Here is a 23,224-nt window from a genome sequence, read left to right on the forward strand (position 1 = left end):
AAAGGCTGCATTCAATGGAGTGTTCATTGATACTAATGTAGCAAAACTGGAATCATCGTATACCGGGGCAAACTCTCCGTTGGTTGGTGTCATACCTGACACATAGGAAGATGGCTGTGGTTATTGGAGATCAGTCATCTCAGCTCCAGGACATCTCTGCAGGAGTTCCTCAGGGTGGTTTCCTGGGCCCAACCACCTTCAGCTGCTTCATCAATGTCCTTCCCTCCATCATAAAGTCAGAAGTTTTAATCAGTAATCACCAAGAGACCACCTTCATAGATGCCATAATAATAATCAGAACCTGATAAGGTACAAACGCTGTTTTTTAGCTGCTCTTATTTCAGGATAGATATTGCTTCATGGTTTATTTATTTGTAACTGACTACTATTGAAGCAAGAACACAATTAAAAGTAAAATAAATTATGATTTTGGAATTAGTAGGAACTACTTTAACCTCAATCTACTTTAGATTCAGGATAACAAAAATGAAGACCAAAAAACTTTGTATAATGTACAGAGTATATTTCTGTTTATCAAAGTACAGGCTAAGTATGATGAAACAAGTCCATATTCAGCACAGCAGCTGGAGTTAGCACAGTAACCCAAAACCCGAATGTTTATTAATGATGTTCAGTCTATTTGCTTTCCATTCCTAGTGACATGGGTTTGGGGACATTAGGTTGTGCTATTAAGCAAATTTAAGTATCTGTGACCTGGACAAACAAATGGAACCCACTCAAACTCAAAGCACCAGTGCATGTTTGAAGGTAAATATATGCTGTTAAATAAAGCTGGGAGGAAGTGGCAGTTTTATTAGTTGCAGGTGGTATAATCCCTCATTTACCCTTTAGATGGTCTCTTGGTTTAATATCTCCTGTAAGTCCACCTGTGTCCATCATAATTAAGTTTAATTTACTACCCAAAATCTAGATGTACAACTGTGCATTCTGGCAGGTTAAAATGGAATAGTGAGCCTTCTCTCTGAACTACCTGTCACAAACATTAAAGATTTAGTGCATCTTTGCAGAATACGTGAGACAAAGCAAATATTTTTAGCTATTTTTAGTTCCTAGCCCTTTCCAGAACATACAAGCTGTACTATTTGAATAGTGAACTGAATGTACAGTTGTAGTTTCCTTTCTTGTCGATCTCAAATTGTGATCTGACCAGTTAAAGTTTAATTTTCTAACATTGGCTCTGACTAGCCCTTTCAGAGCCTTTGTTGGAACAGACTTTGAAGATGAATCTTGATCTTCTGTTGCTGCCTTCCAACATAGAAACCTCCCAGTTCTTACACTCGCTAGGGGAAAACCAGTAGTCTTTTAAAGAATTTGCTCATAGAATATGGGCTAGGCCATTTATTACACATTCCAAATTCCCCGGAGGGTCACTAAGAGCAACTAAATTGCTGTGGGTTTGGAGTCAGATGTAGGCCATTCAGTGGGACGATGCCACATTTCCTTCCCACAAGGACATTATTGAACCAGATGTCTTTTTTACACAACAATCACATGCTCACCATTCGGGAACTTTGTATTGATTCAAATTTAACCATCTGCTATGGTGGGATGTACAACATTAGCTTGGCGTTTGGATTACTAGTCAGTGACATTCCACTACATCACTACCTTCTACAAACAAACTGCCTGCTGTCCTACCAAGTGGACACTCTACCCCCAATGCTGCGAATGCACTAATTCAGTTGACTTTAGCATCTTGTGTCGAAGCCCAATGAAAAGAGAATGTTTATAGAGTGACATTAGCATAGTGAAACATGTCAAAACACATCACAGAAGCATGATCAAATAAAAGTGGACAGAATGTTTAAGTAACATTTCAAAGGAGGGAAGAGATTTTGGGATGGTGAGGAAGGTTTAGTGTCTCAGCAATGAACAGTGATGCTCAGAATTGAGGGGAGTGTCAACATAATGGAGGGTGAGAGGAGGAAATCAGGGCCAAGACATTTAACTGATTTGAAAAATTAGGACAAGAATGATAAGATGGGACTCAGTATAGCTCATTGAACTCAATGAGCTTGTTGAGAATTGCACTATGGACAGGAGTGTCTTAGGTCAGATTGTGCAGGTTGAAAATTTGGAAACTGTTCACAAGTGTATTAGAATAACCAAGCATGCTGGGACTACCACCAATGGCAGGATGGAGGCCCCACTGGATCATGGACCCAGCCCAGGCATTAGCAGGGAGGGTTTGAGGAGCTTGAGAGGGAAGGAGGGGGCAAGGAGGCTGGAGGGTGGATTTTTAAGTTCAAATGAGAGGAAGGAGGTACCATCTTCAAGACGGTCTCACTGTAAAAATGGCACTGTCCCCACCCTCTTCCTGCCCTTTTAAAAACAGGAAAAGAAATGGGCTGCCAATGTCACCTGTTTGTGTCGACTGTATTTTTTACTCAGAGTAGGAGGAGTGTGGAATGCACTGCCTGCAACAGTAGCAGACTTGCCAACTTTAAGGACATTTAAATGGTCATTGGATAGACTTATGGATGAGAATGGAAAAGTGTAGGTTAGATGTGCTTCAGATTGGTTTCACAGGGTGGTGCAACATCGAGGACTGATGGGCCTGTACCACGCTGTAATGTTCTACATTCTAAGTGGGGATGTTTGCCGATAATTGCACAATGTTCAGCGCCATTCCCAACTCCTCAGCTATTGAAACAGTCCGTGTTCAAATGCAGCAAGATCTGGACAATGTTGAGGTTTGGGCTGACAGTAGCAACATTCATCCCACACAAAATGCCAGGCAATGACCACCTCCAACGAGAGACAACCTAACTAACGTTGCTTGACATTCAATAGTGTTACCATCACTGCTTCCCCCAGTAAACAACATCCTGACCAGAAACTCCACTGAATTTGCCACATGAACAGAGTGATTACAAGAGCAGGTCAGAGGTTAGGGATACTGCAGTAAGTAACTCAACTCCCACCTCCACAAAGCCTGTCCACTATCTGCAAGGTACATATCAGTAGTGTGATGGAATACTCCTCATTTGCTTGGATAGGTGCAGTTTCATCAAAACTTGACAAAGTAGCTCAGTAGATTGGTACCCCATCAACTCAGAAAAAGTGAGAATGCAGATGCTGGAGAGCTAGAGTTGAAAGGTATGGCACTGGAAAAGCACAGCGGATCAGGCAGCATCCAAGGTGCAGGGGAGTCAATGTTTCGGGCATAAGCCATTCATAAGCTCCCTCCACCATTGACACTCAGTTGCAACAATATTGACTATCCACAAGAGGCACTGCAGAAAGTCACCAACAATCCTTAGACAGCATCTTCCAAACCAACAATCACTTTCATTCAGTGGAAAAGGGCAGCAGACACATGGGAACACTAGCACCTGCAAGTTTCCCTCTGAGCCTCTCACAATCCTGACCTCGAAATATGTCACTGTTCATTCACCATCACTGGGTCAAAATCCTGGAATTCCCCCTCTCAGGATATTGTGGGTCAACCTACAATGGATTGCAATGGTTCAAGAAGGCATCTCAACACCACCTTCACTAACTTGATCAAATTTTTCGAGGAGGTGACAAAGGTGATCGACAAGGGTACAGCAGTGGATGTTATCTACAGAGATTTTAGTAAGGTTTCAGACAAGGTTCCTCGGAGAAGACAGAGGGTGTTAGTAGATAGAAAGTATTCATCCTGGAGCTCGGTGACCAGTGGTGTTCTGCAGGGATCAGTTTTGGGACTTCTGCTCTTTGTGATTTTTATAAGTGACTTGGATAAGGAAGTGGAAGGGTGGGTTAATAAGTTTGCTGATGACACAAAAGTTGGTGGAGTTGTGGATAGTGTGGAGGGCTGTTGTAGATTGCAACAGGACATTGACAGGATGCAGATCTGGGCTGAGAAGTGGCAGATGGAGTTCAACCTGGAAAAGTGTGAAGTGATTCATTTTAGAAGGATAAATTTGAATGCAGAATACAGGGTTAAAGACAGGATTCTTGGCAATGTGAGATCCATATCCCTCAAAGCTGCCACCCAAGTTGATAGGGTTGTTAAGGCGGCATATGGTGCGTTGGTTTTCATTAGCTGAGCGATTGAGTTTAACAGCCGCGAGGTTATGCTGTAGCTCTATAAAAAACTGGGTAGACCACACTTGGAATATTGTGTTCAGTTCTGGTCACTTCATTATAGGAAAGATGTGGAAGCTTTAGAGAGTGCGCAGAGGAGTTTTACCAGGATGTTGCCTGGACTGGAGGGCATGTTTTATGAAGAAAGGTTAAGGGAGTTAGGGCTTTCCTCATTGGAGCGAAGAGGGATGAGAGGTGACTTGAAAGAAGTGTACAAGATGATGAGAGGCAGAGATAGAGTTGGTAGCCAGAGACTTTTTCCAATGGTGGAAATGGGGGGGGGCATAATTTTAAGGTGGTAAAAACAATGACTGCAGGTGCTGGAAACCAGATTCTGGATTAGTGGTGCTGGAAGAGCACAGCAGTTCAGGCAGCATCCAAGTAGCTTCGAAATCAACGTTTTGGGCAAAGGGCTTTTGCCCGAAACGTCGATTTCGAAGATAATTTTAAGGTGACTGAAGGAAGGTTTAGAGGAGATTTCAGAGGTAGGTTCTTTACTACCACCACTGGCAGTGTATTCCACACACCCACCACTCTCTGTGTAGAGTCAGATACATTAGGAACATTTAAGTGACTCTTGGATAAGCACATGGAAGATAGTGCAATGAAAGGTGTGTATGTTAGTCTTATCTTAGAGTAGGATAAAAGGTCATCATAACATTGAAGGCCGAAAGGCCTGTACTGTGCTGTATTGTTCTATGTTCCGTGGTGTCATGTTCGGCGCAACATTGTGGGCCGAAGTTCCCGTTCCTGTGCTGTACAGTTCTACGTTCTATGTTCTCAAGGGCAACTAGGGATGCGCAATAAATGCTGGCCAGCCATCAACACACACGTCCCACAAGTGAATTTTAAAAAAAAATTAATTGTGAAATGGAAAAGTTCAATCAGCCTGTTATGGTTATAGTGGTGGCTGGGCTACACTTGATCAATCTATTTTGGTGTTACAGTGGTAATTTGTAATTGATCAAATATGGACAACAGCTTTGAAACATACTGCTAATATTTGGCTAACAATGTATGGTGAGACATAACGAAATGGAGATCTATTTAGAGGTCTAAGTATTCTTTCAGCACAATTCTTTTTTCGGAACATTCTCTACAACCACTGTCCATCTTCCCTGAACATTATACTGCAGAGATATTGAAAAATGATGATGCATATTTTTAAAAGGTTGCAGCTTTATAAAAGGTACTGCTCAATTAGCTGCTCAGAAGATGGAAACGTGTCAATGGCCATCTGTAAATAAAATTTGTCAATTAATCACCAGCGTTTTTATTCATCCTTTTCATCTATTAGCATGTAAATCAATAGGGAAAAAGAACATACGTCATCTGGGATGAATGTTCCATTAACCCAAAGGACTAATGTGAAGATCATTAGGACTGGCCGTAAGAAAGCAAGCTGAAATGTTCCCAATTTCAGCAAGAACATCAAGCGCCTGAAAGGAAATTTAAAAACATGAATATATGTAAACAACAGCTTTAGATGGATATGTAAATCATCAGATCCATCTCCCATTTACACTTAACATTGTAATCCAACAAGTGACTTATCTCAAACCACTTCATGGAGCACCTTGTGTAATATTTCCTGAAGAAAAATAAAGACTTGAATTTATGTAGCATCTTTCATGGCTTTGGAAAGTCTCAAAGTATTTACAATTAAGCACTTTCAAAAAGTGTAGTCACAGTTGGAATGTAGGAAATGCTGCCAACAGTTTGTGCACATCAAACCCCAATAAACCGGAATATAACAATAACCAGAATATTCTTTGTATGGATATTGATTGGGGAACAAATATTGGGCAAAATCCACACGGTGTCCACTGGCCATGGAAATAAGTTCCTCCCTATATTTGTTTCAATCAACTTGTTAGGGCATGTTCTGCCACTTCTTGGAGGCTGGCAGGACTAAAGCCCAGACCCTCTGGCCTAGATGTAGGGATACTATCACTGTGCCACAAAACCTTTGTGCTCTTTTGAAATTAAATAAATTGTAGTTTCTTATTACAAATGCTCAAGGTATTTGATTAAATAATACACTTCACTCATGTATCATAATACAATTAATACACTATCAAGATCAGTTATATTAGTTGGTTAGATGACTAGAGTGATGCACAGAATAATACAAACACTGTGGGTTCTGTCCCTGCACTGTTTGTGGTACCTCATTTTAGCCCAGGCTTGTGGACGTGTTACCTTTGAGCACACCTCATATAATAACTGTCTCTTTTTCCCTAATGAAAAGAACTGCCTATGGTCCTTTTGTGGACTATGGCACCTTATATTACATTAGCAATATTCTTACTTTGAAATGATAGCATGCTAACTCGTATACTTCTAACCATCTTACAGAGCCAATGAACAGTACAGGATTAGAATCAACTGGTTTTCTGTTAGGAACCAAACAAACATCACTCAACAATGATTAGGAGCTCACCATATGGATATTGTATTAGAAAAGTCATCTTTGCAGCTTTGTCACATTATGGTATTGTGCATCAGAGACTTCCTAATATGAAATTTTGGCCAGGATTTTGTGGGCGACATGAAGAATGATGGGTAGACATTTAAGGGCCACTTCCCAACACCATTAATAAGTTATCTGGTCACTATCCTGTGGGCTAAGGTGATGGGGGTCCACCTAATTGGGCTCCACAATGAATTGGGAGAAAGTGAGGACTGCAGGTCCTGGACATCAAAGTCAAAAGTGTGGCACTGGAGAAGCACAGCAGGTCAGACAGCATCCAAGGAGCAGGAGAATCGATGTTTCTGGCAGATGCCCTTCATCAGGAATGAGGCTTATGGTCCAGGAAGCTGACAGATAAATGGGAGGGGGGGTGGGGCAGGGGGTGAAGGTAGCTGGGAATGCAATAGGTAGATGAAAATTGGGGAAGGTCTTAGGTTGAAGAGAAGGGTGGAGCAGATAGATGGGAAAACAATGGACAGGTCAAGAAGGTGGTGCTGAGTTGGAGGCTTGGGACTGGGATAAAATAGGGGGGAAATGAGGGAACTGGTGAAATCCACAGTAATCCCATGTGGTTGTAGGGTCCCAAGGTGGAAGATGAGGCATTCTTCCTCCTGCCCACTGGTGGTTAGGATTTGGCAATGGAGGAGACACAGGACCTGTCTATACTTGGTGGAGTGGGAGGGGGAGTTGAGGTGTTCAGCCACGGGGTGGTGGGGTTGGTTGGTGCAGGCATCCTAGAGATGGTTCTCTGAAATGATCCGTTAGTTGGTGTCCTGACTCCCTATGTAGAGGAGACCACATCAGGTGCAACGGATACAGTAGATGACATTTAGGTAGGTACAGGTAAATTTCTGTTGGATGTGGAAGGATCCTTTGGGGCCTAGGACAGAAGTGAGTGGAGTGGTGTGGGCGCAGGTTTTGCACTTCCTGCAGTGGCAGGGGAAAGTGCCGGGAGTTGGGTGAGGGCTGGTGTGGGGGGCATAGATCTGACAAGGGAGTTGCGGAGAGAATGGTTTCTCTGGAACTATATTTAGGATGGGGAGGGAAATATATCCTTAGTGGTGGAGGATGATGCGATGTATATGGAGGTTGGTGGGGTGGAAGGTGAGGACTGGGGGGGTTCTAGCTTTGGGAGGGGTGTTGTTCAAGGGTGGTAGTGTGGGAAGTGGAGGACATGCGCTGGAGGGCATTGTCAACAATGTGTGAGTGGAAATTGAGGTCTTTCAAGAAGGAGGCTACCTGGGAATTGGTCATCCTAGGAACAGATGTGGCAGAGGCATAGGAATTGGGAATAAGGGATAGTGTTTTTACAGGAGACAGGGTGGGAGGAGGTGTAGTCCAAGTATCTGTGGGAGTCCGTGGGTTTGTAGTAGATGTCCGGAGTTAATCGGCTGCCAGAAATGGAGATGGGATTCCTTATTCCCAATTCCTCTGCCTCCGCCACGTCTGTTCCCTGAGTGACCAATTCCATCATAGAAAATCCAAGATGGCCTCCTTCTTCAAAGACTGCAATTTCCCCCCCAACGTGTTCAACGATGCCCTCCATCACACCTCCTCCACTTCCCACGCCTCTTCCTTTGAACTCCACCCCTCTCAATGCAACAAGGACAGAATCCCCCAATCCTCACCTTCCGCCCCACCAACTTCCACATACATTGCATCATCCTCCGTCACTTCCGCCACCTACAAACGGACTGCACCACCAGTGTTTCCCTCCCCACCCCTATCAGCGTTCCAGAGACACCATTCCCTTCACAACTCCCTTGTCAGGTCTACGCACCCCCACCAGCCCTTACCCCACTCCTGGCACCTTCCATTGCTGCGCAGGAAGTGCAAACCCTGACTCCACACCTCCTCCCTCACCTTCATCCAAGGTCCCAAAGGATCCTCCAATAGAAATTTACCAGTACTTCCATTAATGTAATCTACTGTATCCGTTGCACCCGATGTGGTCTCCTCTACATCAGGGAGACAGGACACCTTCTTGTGGATCATTTCAGAGAACATCTCTGGGATGCCTGCACCAACCAACCCCACCTCCCCATGGCTGAACACTTTAACACTCCCTCCCACTCCACTAAAGATATGCAGGTCCCGGGCCTCCTCCATTACCAAATCCTAACCACTCAACACCAGGCAGAGGAACTCCTCACCTTCTGCCTTGGGACCCTGTAACCACATAGGATCAATGTGATTTCACCAGTTTCCTCATTCCGCCCCCACCTTATCCCACTCCCAAGCCTCCAAAACTTAGCACCACCCTCTTGACCTGTCCATTGTCTTTCCCATCTATCTGCTCCACTCTCTTCTCTGACCTATCACCTTCTCTCCCACATTCATCTACCTATTGCATTCTCAGCTACCTGCCCCCAGCCCCACCCCCCACTCCCATTTATCTCTCAGCCCCCAGATCGCAAGCCTCATTCCTGATGAAGGGCATATGCCCAAAACGTTGATTCTCTTGCTTCTCGGATCCAGCCTGACCTGCTGTGCTTTTCCAGCACCACAGTCCCGACCACAAAGAATTGCTCTACATCTTCACTGAGAGAGGGTATTTCTGCTGAAAGAAGTCCTTTCTAATCTCAAAAGTGACTCTCTACCCCCAGATAGGCAAACCTAACCTGACTCAAATTGAATTCCTTCCTGATGCCTGGCCTGGGTTTGCTGCTCTTCCAACAGAAGCCACTGCTCACAGTGCTGCCACCTATCTGATAGGCTGAGAAATCCCTCCTTAAAGGGGCAGAAGTCCTGACTGTAAATTAACAGCCTGATGAATGGAAATTACAGTTGGGGCTTCCATATCTTACCTCGGTGAGGTTGATCTCAACTGTCCAGCCACTGAACCACTGTCCAATAACATTTCAGCCATTACTTTTGTTATGAGAAGAGCCTGTCCAAATCAGGAACTGAATTTACTCAGTGTCTGATTAGAATTAGAATCCCTACTATGGGGAAACAGGCCCTTCAGCCCAAAAGGTCCACACTGACCCACTGAAGAGTAACCCACCCAGATCCATTCCATTACCCTATATTCACCTCTGACTAATTACCTACACCATGGGCAATTTAGTATGGCCAATTCACCTAGCCTGCACATCTTTGGATTGTGGGAGGAAACTGGAGCACATAGAAGAAACCCACACAGATACAGGGAGAATGTGTAAACTTCACACAGATAGTCACCCGAGGCTGGAGTCGAACCTGGTTGGGCTGGGAAAGAAAACGTAGGAAGATTTGGACTTGATTATGGATCAGTGATCTCTTCTGGAACGTTCATTGTGTGAGACTATCTGGCAAAAATATGATTGGGATTTTATGTGATGCTTTCCTTTGATGAATACTCACCATTTACAATTACACGTGAAATATGATCACTTTGGTAAGGTGTCAAAGATTTTTGTGGACAATGAAGGTTACCTCAGAGTACATTGATCAGATGGGCCAATGGGCTAAGGAGTAGCTGATGAAGTTTAATTTAGATAAATGTGAGGTGCTGCAGGACTTATACACTTAGTGGTAAGGTTCTGGGGAATTTTGCCAAACAAAGAGACCTAGAGATGTAGGTTCATAGTTCCTTGGAAGTGGAGTCACTGGTGGGTAGGATACTGAAGAAGGCATTTTTGTACACTAGCCTTCATTGATCAGTGTACTGACTATAGGTGTTGGGAGGTTGCAGCTGTACAGGACAATGGTTAGACCATTTCTGGAATATTGCATCAATTCTGGTCTCCCTGCTGTAGGAAAGCTGTTGTTAAATTTGAAAGGGTTCAGAAAGGATTTATAAGGATGTTGCTGGGATTGGAGGGTTTGAGCTATAGGGAGAGGCTAATAGGTTGGGGCTTTTTTCCTTGGAGTGAAAGAGGCTGAGGGATGACCTTATAAAGACAGAGGTGTTGTGTGTATGGAACAAGCTGCCCAAGGTGGGGGCAGTTACACTTACAACATTTAAAAGGCATCTGGATGGATACTTGCAATAGGAAAGGTTTAGAGGACGATGGGCCAAATGCTGGCAAATGGGATTAGATCAGTTTAGTATTTCTAATTGGCATGGACAAGTTGGATCTGTTTCTGTGCTTATAACTCTATGGCTCTGTGACTCTATGACTCTCACAGCTGCAAATTAAAATGAACAAATATGCTTTCAAAAATGCATCTGAGAATACAGCTAAAAGAGACATAAAATAGAACTTGGGGTCTGGAAGACCTTTTCAATTTTTGCTCTGTCAACATAAAATATTTCAAGGTCATGTTTATTATAGCTGAGAAGAATAGGAAGTGTTTCATTTACAAATCCCTAATATGTCTTCATCCCAAATAATACAAGAGTCTCTCATTGTAACCGTGTTATATCCAAATTTACAAAAAAGAGAAGAGCAATTTGTAACAGTTTTCCGGTGAAGTTAGGGCAATTGAAAATTTCATAACTAGGATTGATAGATTTTTGTTAGATAAAGAATGTTAAAAGAAATGAAATCCATGGGTTGTGGGATGGGAAAGTTGTAAATAGACATGCAATACATATTAATTCTGATCTAATTAAATTGATTGCGGGATTGAGTAGCTTACTCCTGTTTCCATGTTCCATTCCAGACATGGAAATTTATCATTATTTTGTTTTTCTGGCCTACAAGGGTTTGGATTGACATCACATAACCTACTTCAATGAAAACCGTCAGTTAACAAAGAGAACACAATCTCATCCTATCAATGACTCTATGCCTATAGAGGGATACAGGCAGGCAAATGTGACTAGTTTAGTTTGGGAAACTTAGTCAGCATGGACAAGTTGGACCAAAGTGATGTTTTCATTACTGTATAACTCTATAATTCTATGGAATAGCATCCAGACTCCTTGTTAAACTGATCAAGGATTTCACTCAAACCACTTATTAACTTTAACTTCTACAACTCAGAATAAACAACATGTGCCAATTACAGAAATGACAGATGACAGTTCCACAAACATTTTTGCAAATTATATTTACCTCACCTTGAAGTCTTTGCAGTTGGTAAACATGGACAGCAACAACAGCAGGGTCCTGTACTAAACGTCATTGGTGTATTTTCAAATCGTTTCAAAAAGGCCTCATCTCCACCAAATTCTTCTATCATCATCTCTTGGAACTTGTGAAATGCTATTGCAAAGTACCTATAGAAATGATAAAAGTGTTCCAAGAAATTCATCTATAAAATATGGTTCATGCATATGAACTTTGTATTCTTGCTAGTTGTTGCTTTATCCTGAATGCTTTAAAATATTTCTCAGCTAGCATGGCCATGTATTTACATTATTTCTCTCGGAGTTTCCTGCTGGTCTCCTGCTATGTTTCATGCTGAAAAGTTTTCCAGTTGAAAGAAACTTGGTAACTGCTAATATAAAAAACAAAATTTTCTGTGTGAAGTTTGTCCCACTGATAAGTTGTTACATTGGATTGTGAATGCTGTGAGAGGTTTCTCTCTTATCATTGCTGTGAGATAAAAATTAGTTACACTCAACCGAGACTACAAAGTTGACTTGTCAAGAAATTTCCGAGTTACTTTGCCAAAAAAAATCCCAAATCGGATAAAGTAGGCATAATGGTGCATAGCTACAAAGTAACAGGATATAGATTTTCATCTGTAATTACTGAACATTATTAAATTGTCAATCTCCTCCATTTTATTTTCAGGCTTTGCCTGTAAAATAAATTATTACCATCAGCTTAGAATGGAATTTGGAAAGACATTCATCACCAGTTTACTATTATGCAATTCTTAACCACAACATGTGTCTGCAAGTTAGTTCTCTGCTTACAGGCAGACAGCCAGGAAGAGAGAACAAATTGATTGAAGTAAGTGCTTTGCCAGGAATGCTAGAAAATAATTCAAATGTTGTCACTTGGGGTTAATGCTATGATCATACAAATAAATATGCACGCTTTCTATGGCTCAATAGGATCAGGCCTGCAGTATGGTTATCTCAGCTCCAATTCATATCTCCTGTGATCACAACATCTGTGCACTTTGACCAAGGGATAGTTTGTGGGAAATTTCCATTATCATAGCATAAATTCTAACTAGTTTAAAATTCTGAAATCACCCATTACAGATTAAAAATACCTTTAAAGCTACATTCTACCAGTCATGTTTCTAAATGAGTCAAGTATTCTTAATTACCTCACAGAGAAGAAATTATAGAAAGGGCAGTTGCGTTCATCTGCACAGTTATTTCATATTAGATGTTGTAAAGGGAGACAGCTGCACTTTCTTTTGTGAGCTCTATCTTCTATAGTTATTATCTTATACTTTAAAACTCTTATCAGAGACAGCACAGTTTATTCCATTCCATCTCCATAAACCATGTAAGCAATTTATTTTTGAACAAAAGAGAGAAAGATTTGATTGAAGGGTTCTTGATTCTTGGTCTAGACAGGATGTAATTTTAAGGCATTTTTACTTTCCAGAATTTAATGAAAACAATTAAAAAGCAATGCATACTTGGTACAATAGAAAACTCAATAGAAATACATACACTACTGTCGTTAAATCTGTGATCATTGATGCCAGAGGAATGAACATCCCGACACAAGATGTAGTTGCCACCACCTGAAATGAAAATATAAACGACCATAAGACATTGGAACAGATGTAGGTGAAAGTGATAACTGCAGATGCTGGAGATTAGAGTCGAGAATGTGGTGCTGGAAAAGCACAGCCAGCCAGGCAGCATCCGAGGAGCAGGACAGTCAACGTTTTGAGCAAAAGCCCTTCATTAGGAATGAGGCTGTGTGAGCGGAGGGGGTGGTGAGATAAGTGGGGTTGGGGGGGGTTGCTGGGGTAAGGTAGCTGAGAGTGCGATCGGTAGATGGAGGTGGGGGTAATGGTGATAGTCAGAGGAGGGTGGAGTGGATAGGTCAGAGAAGAGGGTGGAGTGGATAAGTGGCAAGGAAAATGGACAGGTAGGAGAGGTCATGAGGGCAGTGCCAAGTTGGAAGATTGGATCTGGGATAAGGTGGGGGGAGGAGAATTGAGAAAACTGGTGAAATCCACATTGATGCCATGGGGTTGGAGGGTCCCAAGGCGGAAGATGAGGCGTTCTTCTGCCAGGCATCAGGTGGTGAGGGAGTGGCAATGGAGGAGGCCCAGAACCTGCACATCCTTGGCAGAGTGGGAGGGTGAGTTGAAGTGTTCAGCCATGGGGCATTGGTGTTGGTTGGTGCGGGTGTCCCACAGATGTTCTCTGAAGCACTCTCCAACTAGGCGTCCTGTCTTCACCATGTCAAGGGGACTGTATCAGGAGCAATTGATACAATAAATGACATGTGTGGATGGCGGAAATGGCGGAAGATGATGCGATGTACAGTGATTGGTGGGGTGGAAGGTGAGGACAAGGGGGGGTTCTGCCCTTGTTGCAATTGGAGGGGTGGGGTTCGAGGGCAGAGATGTGGGAAGTGGATAAGATGCACTGGAGGGCATCATCAACCACGTGGCAGGGGGAACTGTGGTCTTTAAAGAAAGAGACCATCTGGTGTGTTCTGTGGTGGAACTGGTGTTCCTGGGAGCAGATGCAGTGGAGGCAGAGGAATTGAGAATACGGGATAGCATTTTTATAGGAGGCAGGATGGGAGGAGTTGTAGTGCAGGTAGCTGTGTGAGTTGGTGGGTTTGTAGAAGATGTCAGTGTTGAGTTGGTCACTGTTGATGGAGATGGAGAGGTCCAGGAAGGGGAGGGAGGTGTCTGAGATGGTCCAGGTGAATTTTAGGTTGGGATGGAATGTGTTGGTGAAGTTAATGAACTGTTCAACCTCCTCATGGGAGCATGAGGTGGTGCCAATGCAGTATCAATATAGCGGAGGAAGAGGAGGGGAGTGGTGCCGATACAACTGTGGAAGATGGGTTGTTCCACGTAACGACAAAGAGACAGGCATAGCTGGGGCCCATGCGCATGCCCATGGCTACCCCTTTCGTCTGGAGGAAGTGAGAGGATTCAAAAGAGAAACTATTGAGGGCGATGACCAGTTCAGTCAAACGAATGAGAATGTCAGTGGAAGGGTACTGGTGGTGATGTTGGGAGAGGAAAAATTGAGGGCCTGGAGGCCTTGGTCATGACAGATGGAGGTGTACAGGTACTGGATGTCCATGGTGAAGATGAGGCATTGGAGGCCAGGAAAATGGATGTCTTGGAGGAGGTGGAAGGTGTGGGTATTGTTCTGAATGTATGTGAGGAGTTCCTGTACAGGGGGATATGACAGCAGCAAGGTATGTGGAGAAGAGTTTGGTGGGGCAGGAGCAGACTGAGACGATGGGTCAGATGGGTTAGTCAGACTTGTGGATCTTGCATAGGAGGTAGAATTGGGTGGTGTTGAGTTCCTGAACAATGAGGTTGGAAGCTGTGGGTGGGAGATCCCCTGAGGTGATGAAGCTGTGTACATCTAGGAGATGATGGCTTGGTGATGGGAGGTGAGGTCATGGTCAAGGGGGCGGTAGGAGGAGGTGTCTTCCAGTTGGCAACTGGCTTCAGCGGTGTAGAGGTCAGTGCACCAAACTCCCACTGCACCCCCTTTGTCCAGTGGTTTGATGGTGAGGCTGGGGTTGGAGAAGAGGGAGTGGAAGGCTGTGTGTTGTGATTTTGAGTGGTTGGAGTGGGGGACGGGGGGTGGACAGGTTGAGGTGGTCAGTGATGCGGCGGAAGTTGGAAATAATAAGGTCGAGAGTGGGTAACAGACTGGCGCAGGGTGTGTGGGGGCTGGGGTGTGTTGGAGGCAGGTGGAGGGATCCTCTGAAGGTGGGTAGGAATCTTGATTGAAAAAGTAAGCTTGGAGGCAGAGGCGGTGGAAGAAGTGTTCGACGTCACAATGCATGCTGAATTTGTTGATCTGGGAGTGGAGGGGGATAAAGGTAAATCCTTTGATGAGGACTGATCATTCGTCCTCAGTGAGGGGGACGGTGAAAACTTAGCAGGGCTGGAAACTTGGACCTGGAGTGGGAGTGGAGCCTGTAACTGGAGTGGGCATGATAGTGGAGGGACCGGGAGTGACATCACTAACAGAAGTGATGCTCACCCAGAGCATCGGGGGTCGGAGGTGGTGACTGTGGGATCCACGGGGGGGGGGGGGGGGAGGCGTGTCATCAGCGATTCTGTCGGCGGTGTTCAGGTGAGTGGCGTCAGTGGGGGGTGAAAGTGGCTGAGTATCCACAGTCAATGTGGTAAAGGCAGAGTTGGGTGAAGGCCAGAACAAGGAACTGGAGAGCTGCAGCTGCCTGGTGCTGATGTTGTATTTAATGTTGGGGATCTGCACTATCTAGTTTTTGGGGAGTGAAAGGAGAATAAAATGTGGCTTATAATAAGGTGAGTTAGGTTAATAATGAGTTGCAAGTACATGGAAATTAGTTAGTTGCTGCTCAGTAGTGAGAATCTGAGTTCACCATTTAAAGCTTAAAGAGAAAATCCGTAATCCCTTTCTCAACTTTTGACATTTCTTTCTTTTTCCCCTTTTCTCGCCATATTTTCTCAATGTTTCACCACAGCCAGAAGACAGACCTTTGGTTCTAATCCAAGAGCTGAAATGTTAACTTTGCTTCTCTCTCCACAAATGCTGTGAGGTCTGCTGAGTATTCCCAGCATTTTCAAAGTATCTGTGCATAATTTATTCTTGAATCGTTTTTTGTGGATAGGGGTATGGCTAATGATGGGTAAAGCAGATTGATTTTGACTGTTTTGTCACATTTTAGATAAGTAGCTCATATACTTACTTTTACTTGAGGGCTTTTGCGACCAATCAGATATTTTAAAATTCTTTGTCAGCACCTTCCATTTGCATTGTTAATTAAAGTATTATATTGCTCAATCATCAAAGCTTACAACAAGACATCAAGGAATACCTACATATATTTCTCTATTCTTTACTTCACTACAATATTTTGATAAAGCAAGTTAGGAGAGGATTGAGTTTCAGGCAATGCTGGTATTCCTCAATTTTTGGTTCATTGTTTTCCAAACAGATCTCCAAGTTATGCCAAGTTGCTCATAATTTATGTGAGCAAGTGATTTTTCAATTTGAAATCCCTTGCGGGAAATTCAAGACATGCAGAAAAATGGAAAAGTGTATTTATTTCCAAGTCAGAATGGTGAGTGGCTTGGAGGGGGAATCTTGAAATTCCCATCTGGTTGCTGTCCTTGTCCTTCTAAATGGAAATCGGTGTGGATTTGGAAAGTGCTGTCTCAGGATCATTTGTCAATTTCTGCAGTCTATCTTGTAGATGTAGATAGTTTCTGTCACTGAGCATCAATGACTGAATATTTGTGGATGTGGTGCCAATCAATCAGGCTGCTTGGCCCTGAATGATTTCTAGTCAATGGTAACCCCCCAGGATGTTGACAGTGGGGTTTTAGTGATGGTAATGCAATTGAACATTAAAAGGCAAGAATTAGGTTCTCTCTTGTTAGAGATGTCATTGACTGACATAAATTTATTTACTACTATCAGCCCAAACTTGGAAATTGTCTAGCTGCAAATGAACATGGACTCCTATATCTCAGGAGTAGTGAATGGTGCTGAACATCATGCAGTTGTCAGTGAACATCCCCATACCCTGACCTTCTGATAGAGAAAAGGTAATTGATAAAGCACTGAAAGCACAAGGATATTATCTTGCAGAGGTGTCCTGGAGCTGAGATGACTACCTTTCAAAAACACAACCATCTTCCTATGTGCCAGGTATGACTCCAATCATCAGAATTTTGTCTTTAAAATCAGCCACTCTTCAAAAGCAAGGAATGTATGAATTTTTCAATTAGATGTTTGAAAGTGTACTCACAGATGAAACTCCACTGACCCACATTATAGTTGTTCTCCGGTTTGTGGCAGGAACGTTTCTTAACAGGTAGATAACTTCCTCAAAATACACAAGATTTGCAACTAAAGTCATTAGACTGAGTACACTATACAGAATGATAGAAGACACACTCAAATCTGTGGAAAGAAACAAAACCATTATGGAAATGAACTGTTTTCATTACCACCTTGATAATATATATTTCTAATATATTTAGAAAAATGTTATGTATGTGTATATTTGAATAAATTCTTAGTAGTGGGTTAGGAGCTGAACAGTTAACTTTAATTTTATAAACAGACAGTGATGTTTTTAAACTTCCATATTATAACTTTTATACATTACACAAGTATTTGGAACTGATGTCCTATATACCTAGCATCACAACAACACAAACTCATATACCATATTTGTCAATTTCAAATGGTGAATCATATCAAACAGCAGATCTCTTAGGTATACACATTAAGTGAAGTATGACTACAATCTATCAGCCACTCTTGAAAATCTCACAGTACAGTATTCAATATTAGATGTAATCTGCTATTGGACAGCATTTGCTAAATAATCCTGAATGTGTGAAGTATTACATCTACAACCAATTTAGGATTATCAGTTGGATTCACAGTGTGGTGCACCTGTGTGTGATAGAATCTACATGTAGTAATACACATTACAGAGAGCTTGGAAATTAACTGACAGACATCATTAGCTCTCCTTAACAACATCCCTGCCCGTGATCATCTGCTTGCCAACAAATCAACCCAACTGTTGTCTCTCAAGCAGTATAAATGTTGTTTTCCCTGTGGCATTTCTTGCAAATTATCCCGATGACTGTAGGACTTGTAATCCTTCGGCCCAGGCCATTGTTCTGGGCAAATGAAGACAGATAATGCAGGAGAAACTCAGTAGATCTGGCAGTATCAGTGGAGAGAGAAATAGAGTTAATGTTTTGAGTCTACTAAGACTATTTTTCAGCACATTACAGGTATAAAATGGTGACAAATCAGCCAAGTAACAGTAACAAACAAATGACAAACAAGACAGAGCCGAGAGTCTTGGTGGGTTGTCGTCAAAATGAAGAACAAAGATCATGTCATCAAGCTGTTGAATTCAATGTTAAGTTCTAGAGGCTGTAAAGTGCTTAAACAGAAAACGGGATGTTGTTCCTCCAATAAGCTTCATTGGAATGCTGCAGCAGACCTAAGACAGAAATGTTACCATGACAGCAAGATGGTTTATTGAAATAGTAAGGTATTGTAAGGTCTGGAATTGAAAGTCCTATGGACAAAAGTGGAGATGTATTGCAAAGCAGTCACAGAATCTACATTTGATCTCGCCAATGCAAAAAGAAACTACATTGTAATCCTTAGGCCCAGGCCATTGTTCTGGGCAAATGAAGACAGATTTGTGAGCAGTGATTACAATAGATAATGAAATAGCTCCACAGAGTCCAGTATCCCCTCACCAAGTCACCCTTTATTTACATGTGCATAGTACTTGACACTGGTCCAGCCTCCACACAGCAAGCTGTCAGAGTGAACAGAACCTCTGGCACTCCTGTTTATATCTAATAGTCAGGGCTTCCAGATTGGACCAGATAATAGCCACAATCAGGGAATGTATATTTAAGAGGTCCACCTGGCTGACCTCATTACAATCACCACAAATAAGATTGAAAAAGTCCGGGTAAAAAGCTGCTTCATCTGGAAGGGGCCCTGGACAGTATAAAGGGAGGAGGTGGAAGGGCAAGTGTTAAACTTTCAGAATGCATGGGAAGGTACAAAGGTGGGGTGAGAAGTGTTAGAAGTGATGAAGCAGTGAATCAAGATATTTGTGTAAATATGAAAGTTGGTAGGTTCTAATGGGTATCAGGGGACAGATTACCTAGAAATGGAAACAGAGAAGTCAAAAGGGAGAGTCAGAGATGGATGAGGTGAAGGTGAGAGAAAGATGGAAATCAGAAACAAAACTGATTAATTTTTCCAATTACAATCAACAGCAGGAAGCACCAATGACATCATTGGTGTATCCGAGAGAGTTATGGACTCAACCCCCTGTCCCAAGTAGGATTGGAACAAGGAATATTCCACATATCTAACTACAGATAGGCAAAGCTGGCACTGCTGCAGATACACATTGACATACCTTTCACTTGGAAAAAGTGAGACAAATTAAAGGAGAAGTTATTCAAAGTGAGAACAAGCTCAGCCAGGAGGAGGGTAGTGCTGGATGGAGACACTGCAGTTTGAAGCAGAGAGGGTAGACTGTTCATAGGGTAGAATGAATACAATGGTATGAGGTAAGATTAAAGGAAGGAATAGAGTTGGAGGGAAGGGAGAATCCAGAGGGACATTGGTACCTGTGCGTTTTTGGAGCTTGTGTTCCTTAACACCTGAAAGGAAAAGTTTCTTGTTCAAATGTTGATTGAGACAAAAAAATAAGAGAACTGAGAAAGATTTGAGATAGCATGAGGTGGTACTGATGGAGAGAGACATTTAGACTCTGCTTGGGGAAACATGTAGCATTGAGTGTGGATTTTAGGATGCATTGGGAACAGCTTTGAGGGCATGGGTTCAAATCTGACCAAGGCATCTGATGAAATGTGTAGAAATGCTCATCAGCAAATAGTGAAGTTATAAAGTAAACAGAATACCGGTTCGAGAAGGCAGCTCACCACCATCTTCTCAAGGGTAATTAAGGACGGAAAGTAAACTCTGGCTAGCCAGAGATGCCCACACCTTGTAAAAATTTTAAAAGTGCACTTCCAGCTCAAGAGGTAATATTTGATAAAATACTGACATGTTAAAAATAAGCTTCAGATGGAATACAACCAATCCAACTGTATTCATTTGTAAAAACAAACGTGTATGGTTTTGGCAAACTTGTGGTGTACCACGAGCAGTTGGGGAAAAGGTGTTTGTATATCAAAAACAAATGAGAATAGAATTGCTGGGAAAATCCCTGTGCTTGAAGAAGGATCACTGAGGGAAGAAAAGGTGTTTGGAAAGACTTTTACTGCTATGGAAAAAACCAAACATACAATGTAACTTGTAAACTGGAATGTACATTTCCAAATGAGGATCAATATCCCTGATTATTGTTCTGTGCTGTTGTGAGTCGTTGAAACCTTAGAGAACCGTAAGGGAAGCAACTGCCTCCCTGCCCTCTCCCACTCTCCCACTCCCCCTCTCCCCCACACCACCCCCCCACCCACCCAAGACTCCAAATTAAATTCCAATTCTTTTAGCCACATACACACTTTAACTGCAGGCTAAATCATGCTGACTTCTAATTCCTTACATCCACTGTCTTACAGATTTGAATTTCTTATGGTGGCCAACTTAACAATGCTAGTGAGTTTGTTACATAACACTGCTCAGTCTTAACCAAGGTCCAACTCACGATACTTGTTACCTTCTTTACTCTGAAACTCTCCCCTAGCAGCTCTGTAATCAAATATTTCAGAGCTTTTAACAGTAAGATTCTCTGCTACATTCTAATTCCTACATGGCTGAATATGCTATGTTAACATCTATAATAGTAAAAATGTTGATGAAATGGGCAAGTTCCATTTTATATACTAGATTAGAGTGGTGCTGGAAAAGCACAGCAGATCAGACAGCATCCAAGGAGCAGGAAAATTGATGTTTCAGGCAAAAGCTTCCTGCTCCTCGGATGCTGCCTGACCTGTTGTGCTTTTCCAGCACCACTCTAATCTAGACTCTGGTTTCCAGCATCTGCAGTCCTTGTTTTTACCTAGTCCATTTTCTATACTCCAATTTTACTGAAATGGCTGCTCAATATGTTTTAACACCACAGCACTGCTATTTGCTTCCAGTATTAGTCAGAGGAAATGTAAAGCAATAGGGTGGGGGAATGGGTGTGGGTGGGTTCTTCAGAGGGTCGGTGTGGAGTCATTGGGCCAAATGGCCTGTTTCCACATTGTAAGCATTCTATGACAAAAAAAAACTTAATGTTGTTTTCCTGTGCCACTCTATACCACCCACAGCATCTGATATGGTGCATGTCATTGAGTCCCCCTTGTATGTTGGAAGGCCTCAATGCAGAAAGTCCTAATTTTGCCCAGCCCAACCAGCTGAATTCAGGATGCAGAATCTAGACCACAGTGACAGGGAAAAGAAGGAGAGGTAACCCTTTAATAAAGATGAGAAATGAGCAGAGAGAAATAACTTAACTCTGAAAATGAGTAAGATAAATTAGTTTGGGTGGAACTAAATAAATAGCTAGGGACAGAAAGCATTGTTGGCAGTTGTTTATGGGTTCGCTAGCAATAGTTGTAGTCGAGGGCAAAATGTTAACCAGGAAACTTTGGATGCAACTTACAACAATAAGTGGTATTTAACCTCTACATATACTGGAGAAACCAAAGTTACAGTAATAGTTTGGAGGATAAGTTCAGGGAACTCATACAAGACAGTTTTCAAGATCAGTATGTCAAAGAATCAAGTAGTTGATCCAGTGGTGTGCAGCGAGAAAGAGATAATTGATAAATTGATGGCAAAGGACATTTAGGAAAAATACCACAATATGATTAAATATTATATTTAGTTCAGACACAATTTAGATTTTTCCCAATCCTTGGATAGGAGATCAAACCACATAGCTATGAGGGATGTGTTGGTTTGGATAGATTGGGAAACTGAATTATAAGTTATGATGGTAGACATGTAATGGTTAGTATTCAAATAACTGATATATATACTTTTAAGGTGCAAAGATCCCAGAGATAAATGTGGTCCAACCAATGCCAACAAGAAGATTGGTAAGATTAGCTCAAAGGAAGGATTTATTATATTTGCAAAAAGAGTAGTGCGCTTGAGGGATAAGACAATTTTAGAATTCGGCAAAGGATGATCAAAGCTTATGGAGTCCATTGTGAAGGATGAGATTTCTGAATGCTTGGAAATGTGTGGTAAAATAGGGTAAAGACAGCATGGTTTCATCAAAAGGAGGTCGTGCCTGACAAATCTGTTAGAATTCTTTGAGGATGTAATGAGCAGGTTAGACCAAGGAGAGACAATGGATGTTATCTACCTGGACTTCAAGAAGGTCTTTGACAAGGTGTTGCACAGGAGGCTACTCAGTAAGATAAGGACCCACGTTGTCACAGGCAAGGCACTAGCATGGATAGAAGCTTGACTATCTGGCAGAAAGCAGAGAGTCGGGATAAAAGGGACCTTCTCAGGATGGCAGCCGGTGACCAGTGGTGTTCTGCAAGGGTCAATGTTGGGATCACAACTTTTCACTTTATACATTAATGATCTAGATGAAGGAACTGAGGGCATTGTGGCTAAGTTTGCAGACGATAAGAAGATAGGTAAAGGGACAGGTGTATATAGGAGGCAGGGAGGCTGCAGAAGGATTTGGACAGGTTAGGAGAGTGGGCAAAGAAGTGGTAGATGGAATACAACATGGGAAAGTATGAGGTCATGCACTTTGGTAGGAAAATAGGCACAGACTATTTTTTAAATGGGAGAAAATTCAGAAATCTGAAGTGCATGGAGTCTTGGGAGTTTTCCAGGTTTCTCTTCAGGTAACTTTACAGGTTGTTGGTAGTTAGGTAGTTAACTTTGGTAGTTAGGAAGGCAAATACAATGTTGGCATTTATTTCGAGGTCTAAAGTTTAAAAGCAGGGATGTACTTCTAAGGCTTCATAAGGCAATGGTCAGCACACTTTTTAAGAATTGTGAGCAATTTTGGGCCCCATACCTACGGAAGGATGTATTGATCCTGGAGCTGGTCCAGAGGAGGTTCACGAGAATGATCCCAGGAATGAAAGGCTTAACATAAGATGAACATTTGAGTTTTCTGGGTCTGTACT

At 42.4% G+C, this 23,224-nt stretch overlaps 1 protein-coding gene across 1 annotated transcript in view; it reads right to left on the reverse strand.

Annotated features, from left to right (window-relative positions):
• The window catches only part of LOC140486216 (organic solute transporter subunit alpha-like), a 50,951-nt gene that overhangs the window by 12,750 nt on the left and 14,977 nt on the right, over nucleotides 1-23,224 (reverse strand). The window contains exons 2-5 of the mRNA XM_072585043.1: nucleotides 17,362-17,516; nucleotides 13,077-13,150; nucleotides 11,556-11,714; nucleotides 5,420-5,531 (exon numbers count right to left, since the gene is read on the reverse strand). Of these exons, the coding sequence (XP_072441144.1) occupies nucleotides 5,420-5,531; nucleotides 11,556-11,714; nucleotides 13,077-13,150; nucleotides 17,362-17,516 (500 nt within the window). The remainder of the gene's footprint in view (nucleotides 1-5,419; nucleotides 5,532-11,555; nucleotides 11,715-13,076; nucleotides 13,151-17,361; nucleotides 17,517-23,224) is intronic.

Source organism: Chiloscyllium punctatum, chromosome 15 (genome assembly GCF_047496795.1).
Source record: "Chiloscyllium punctatum isolate Juve2018m chromosome 15, sChiPun1.3, whole genome shotgun sequence".
Lineage (NCBI taxonomy): Eukaryota > Metazoa > Chordata > Chondrichthyes > Orectolobiformes > Hemiscylliidae > Chiloscyllium > Chiloscyllium punctatum.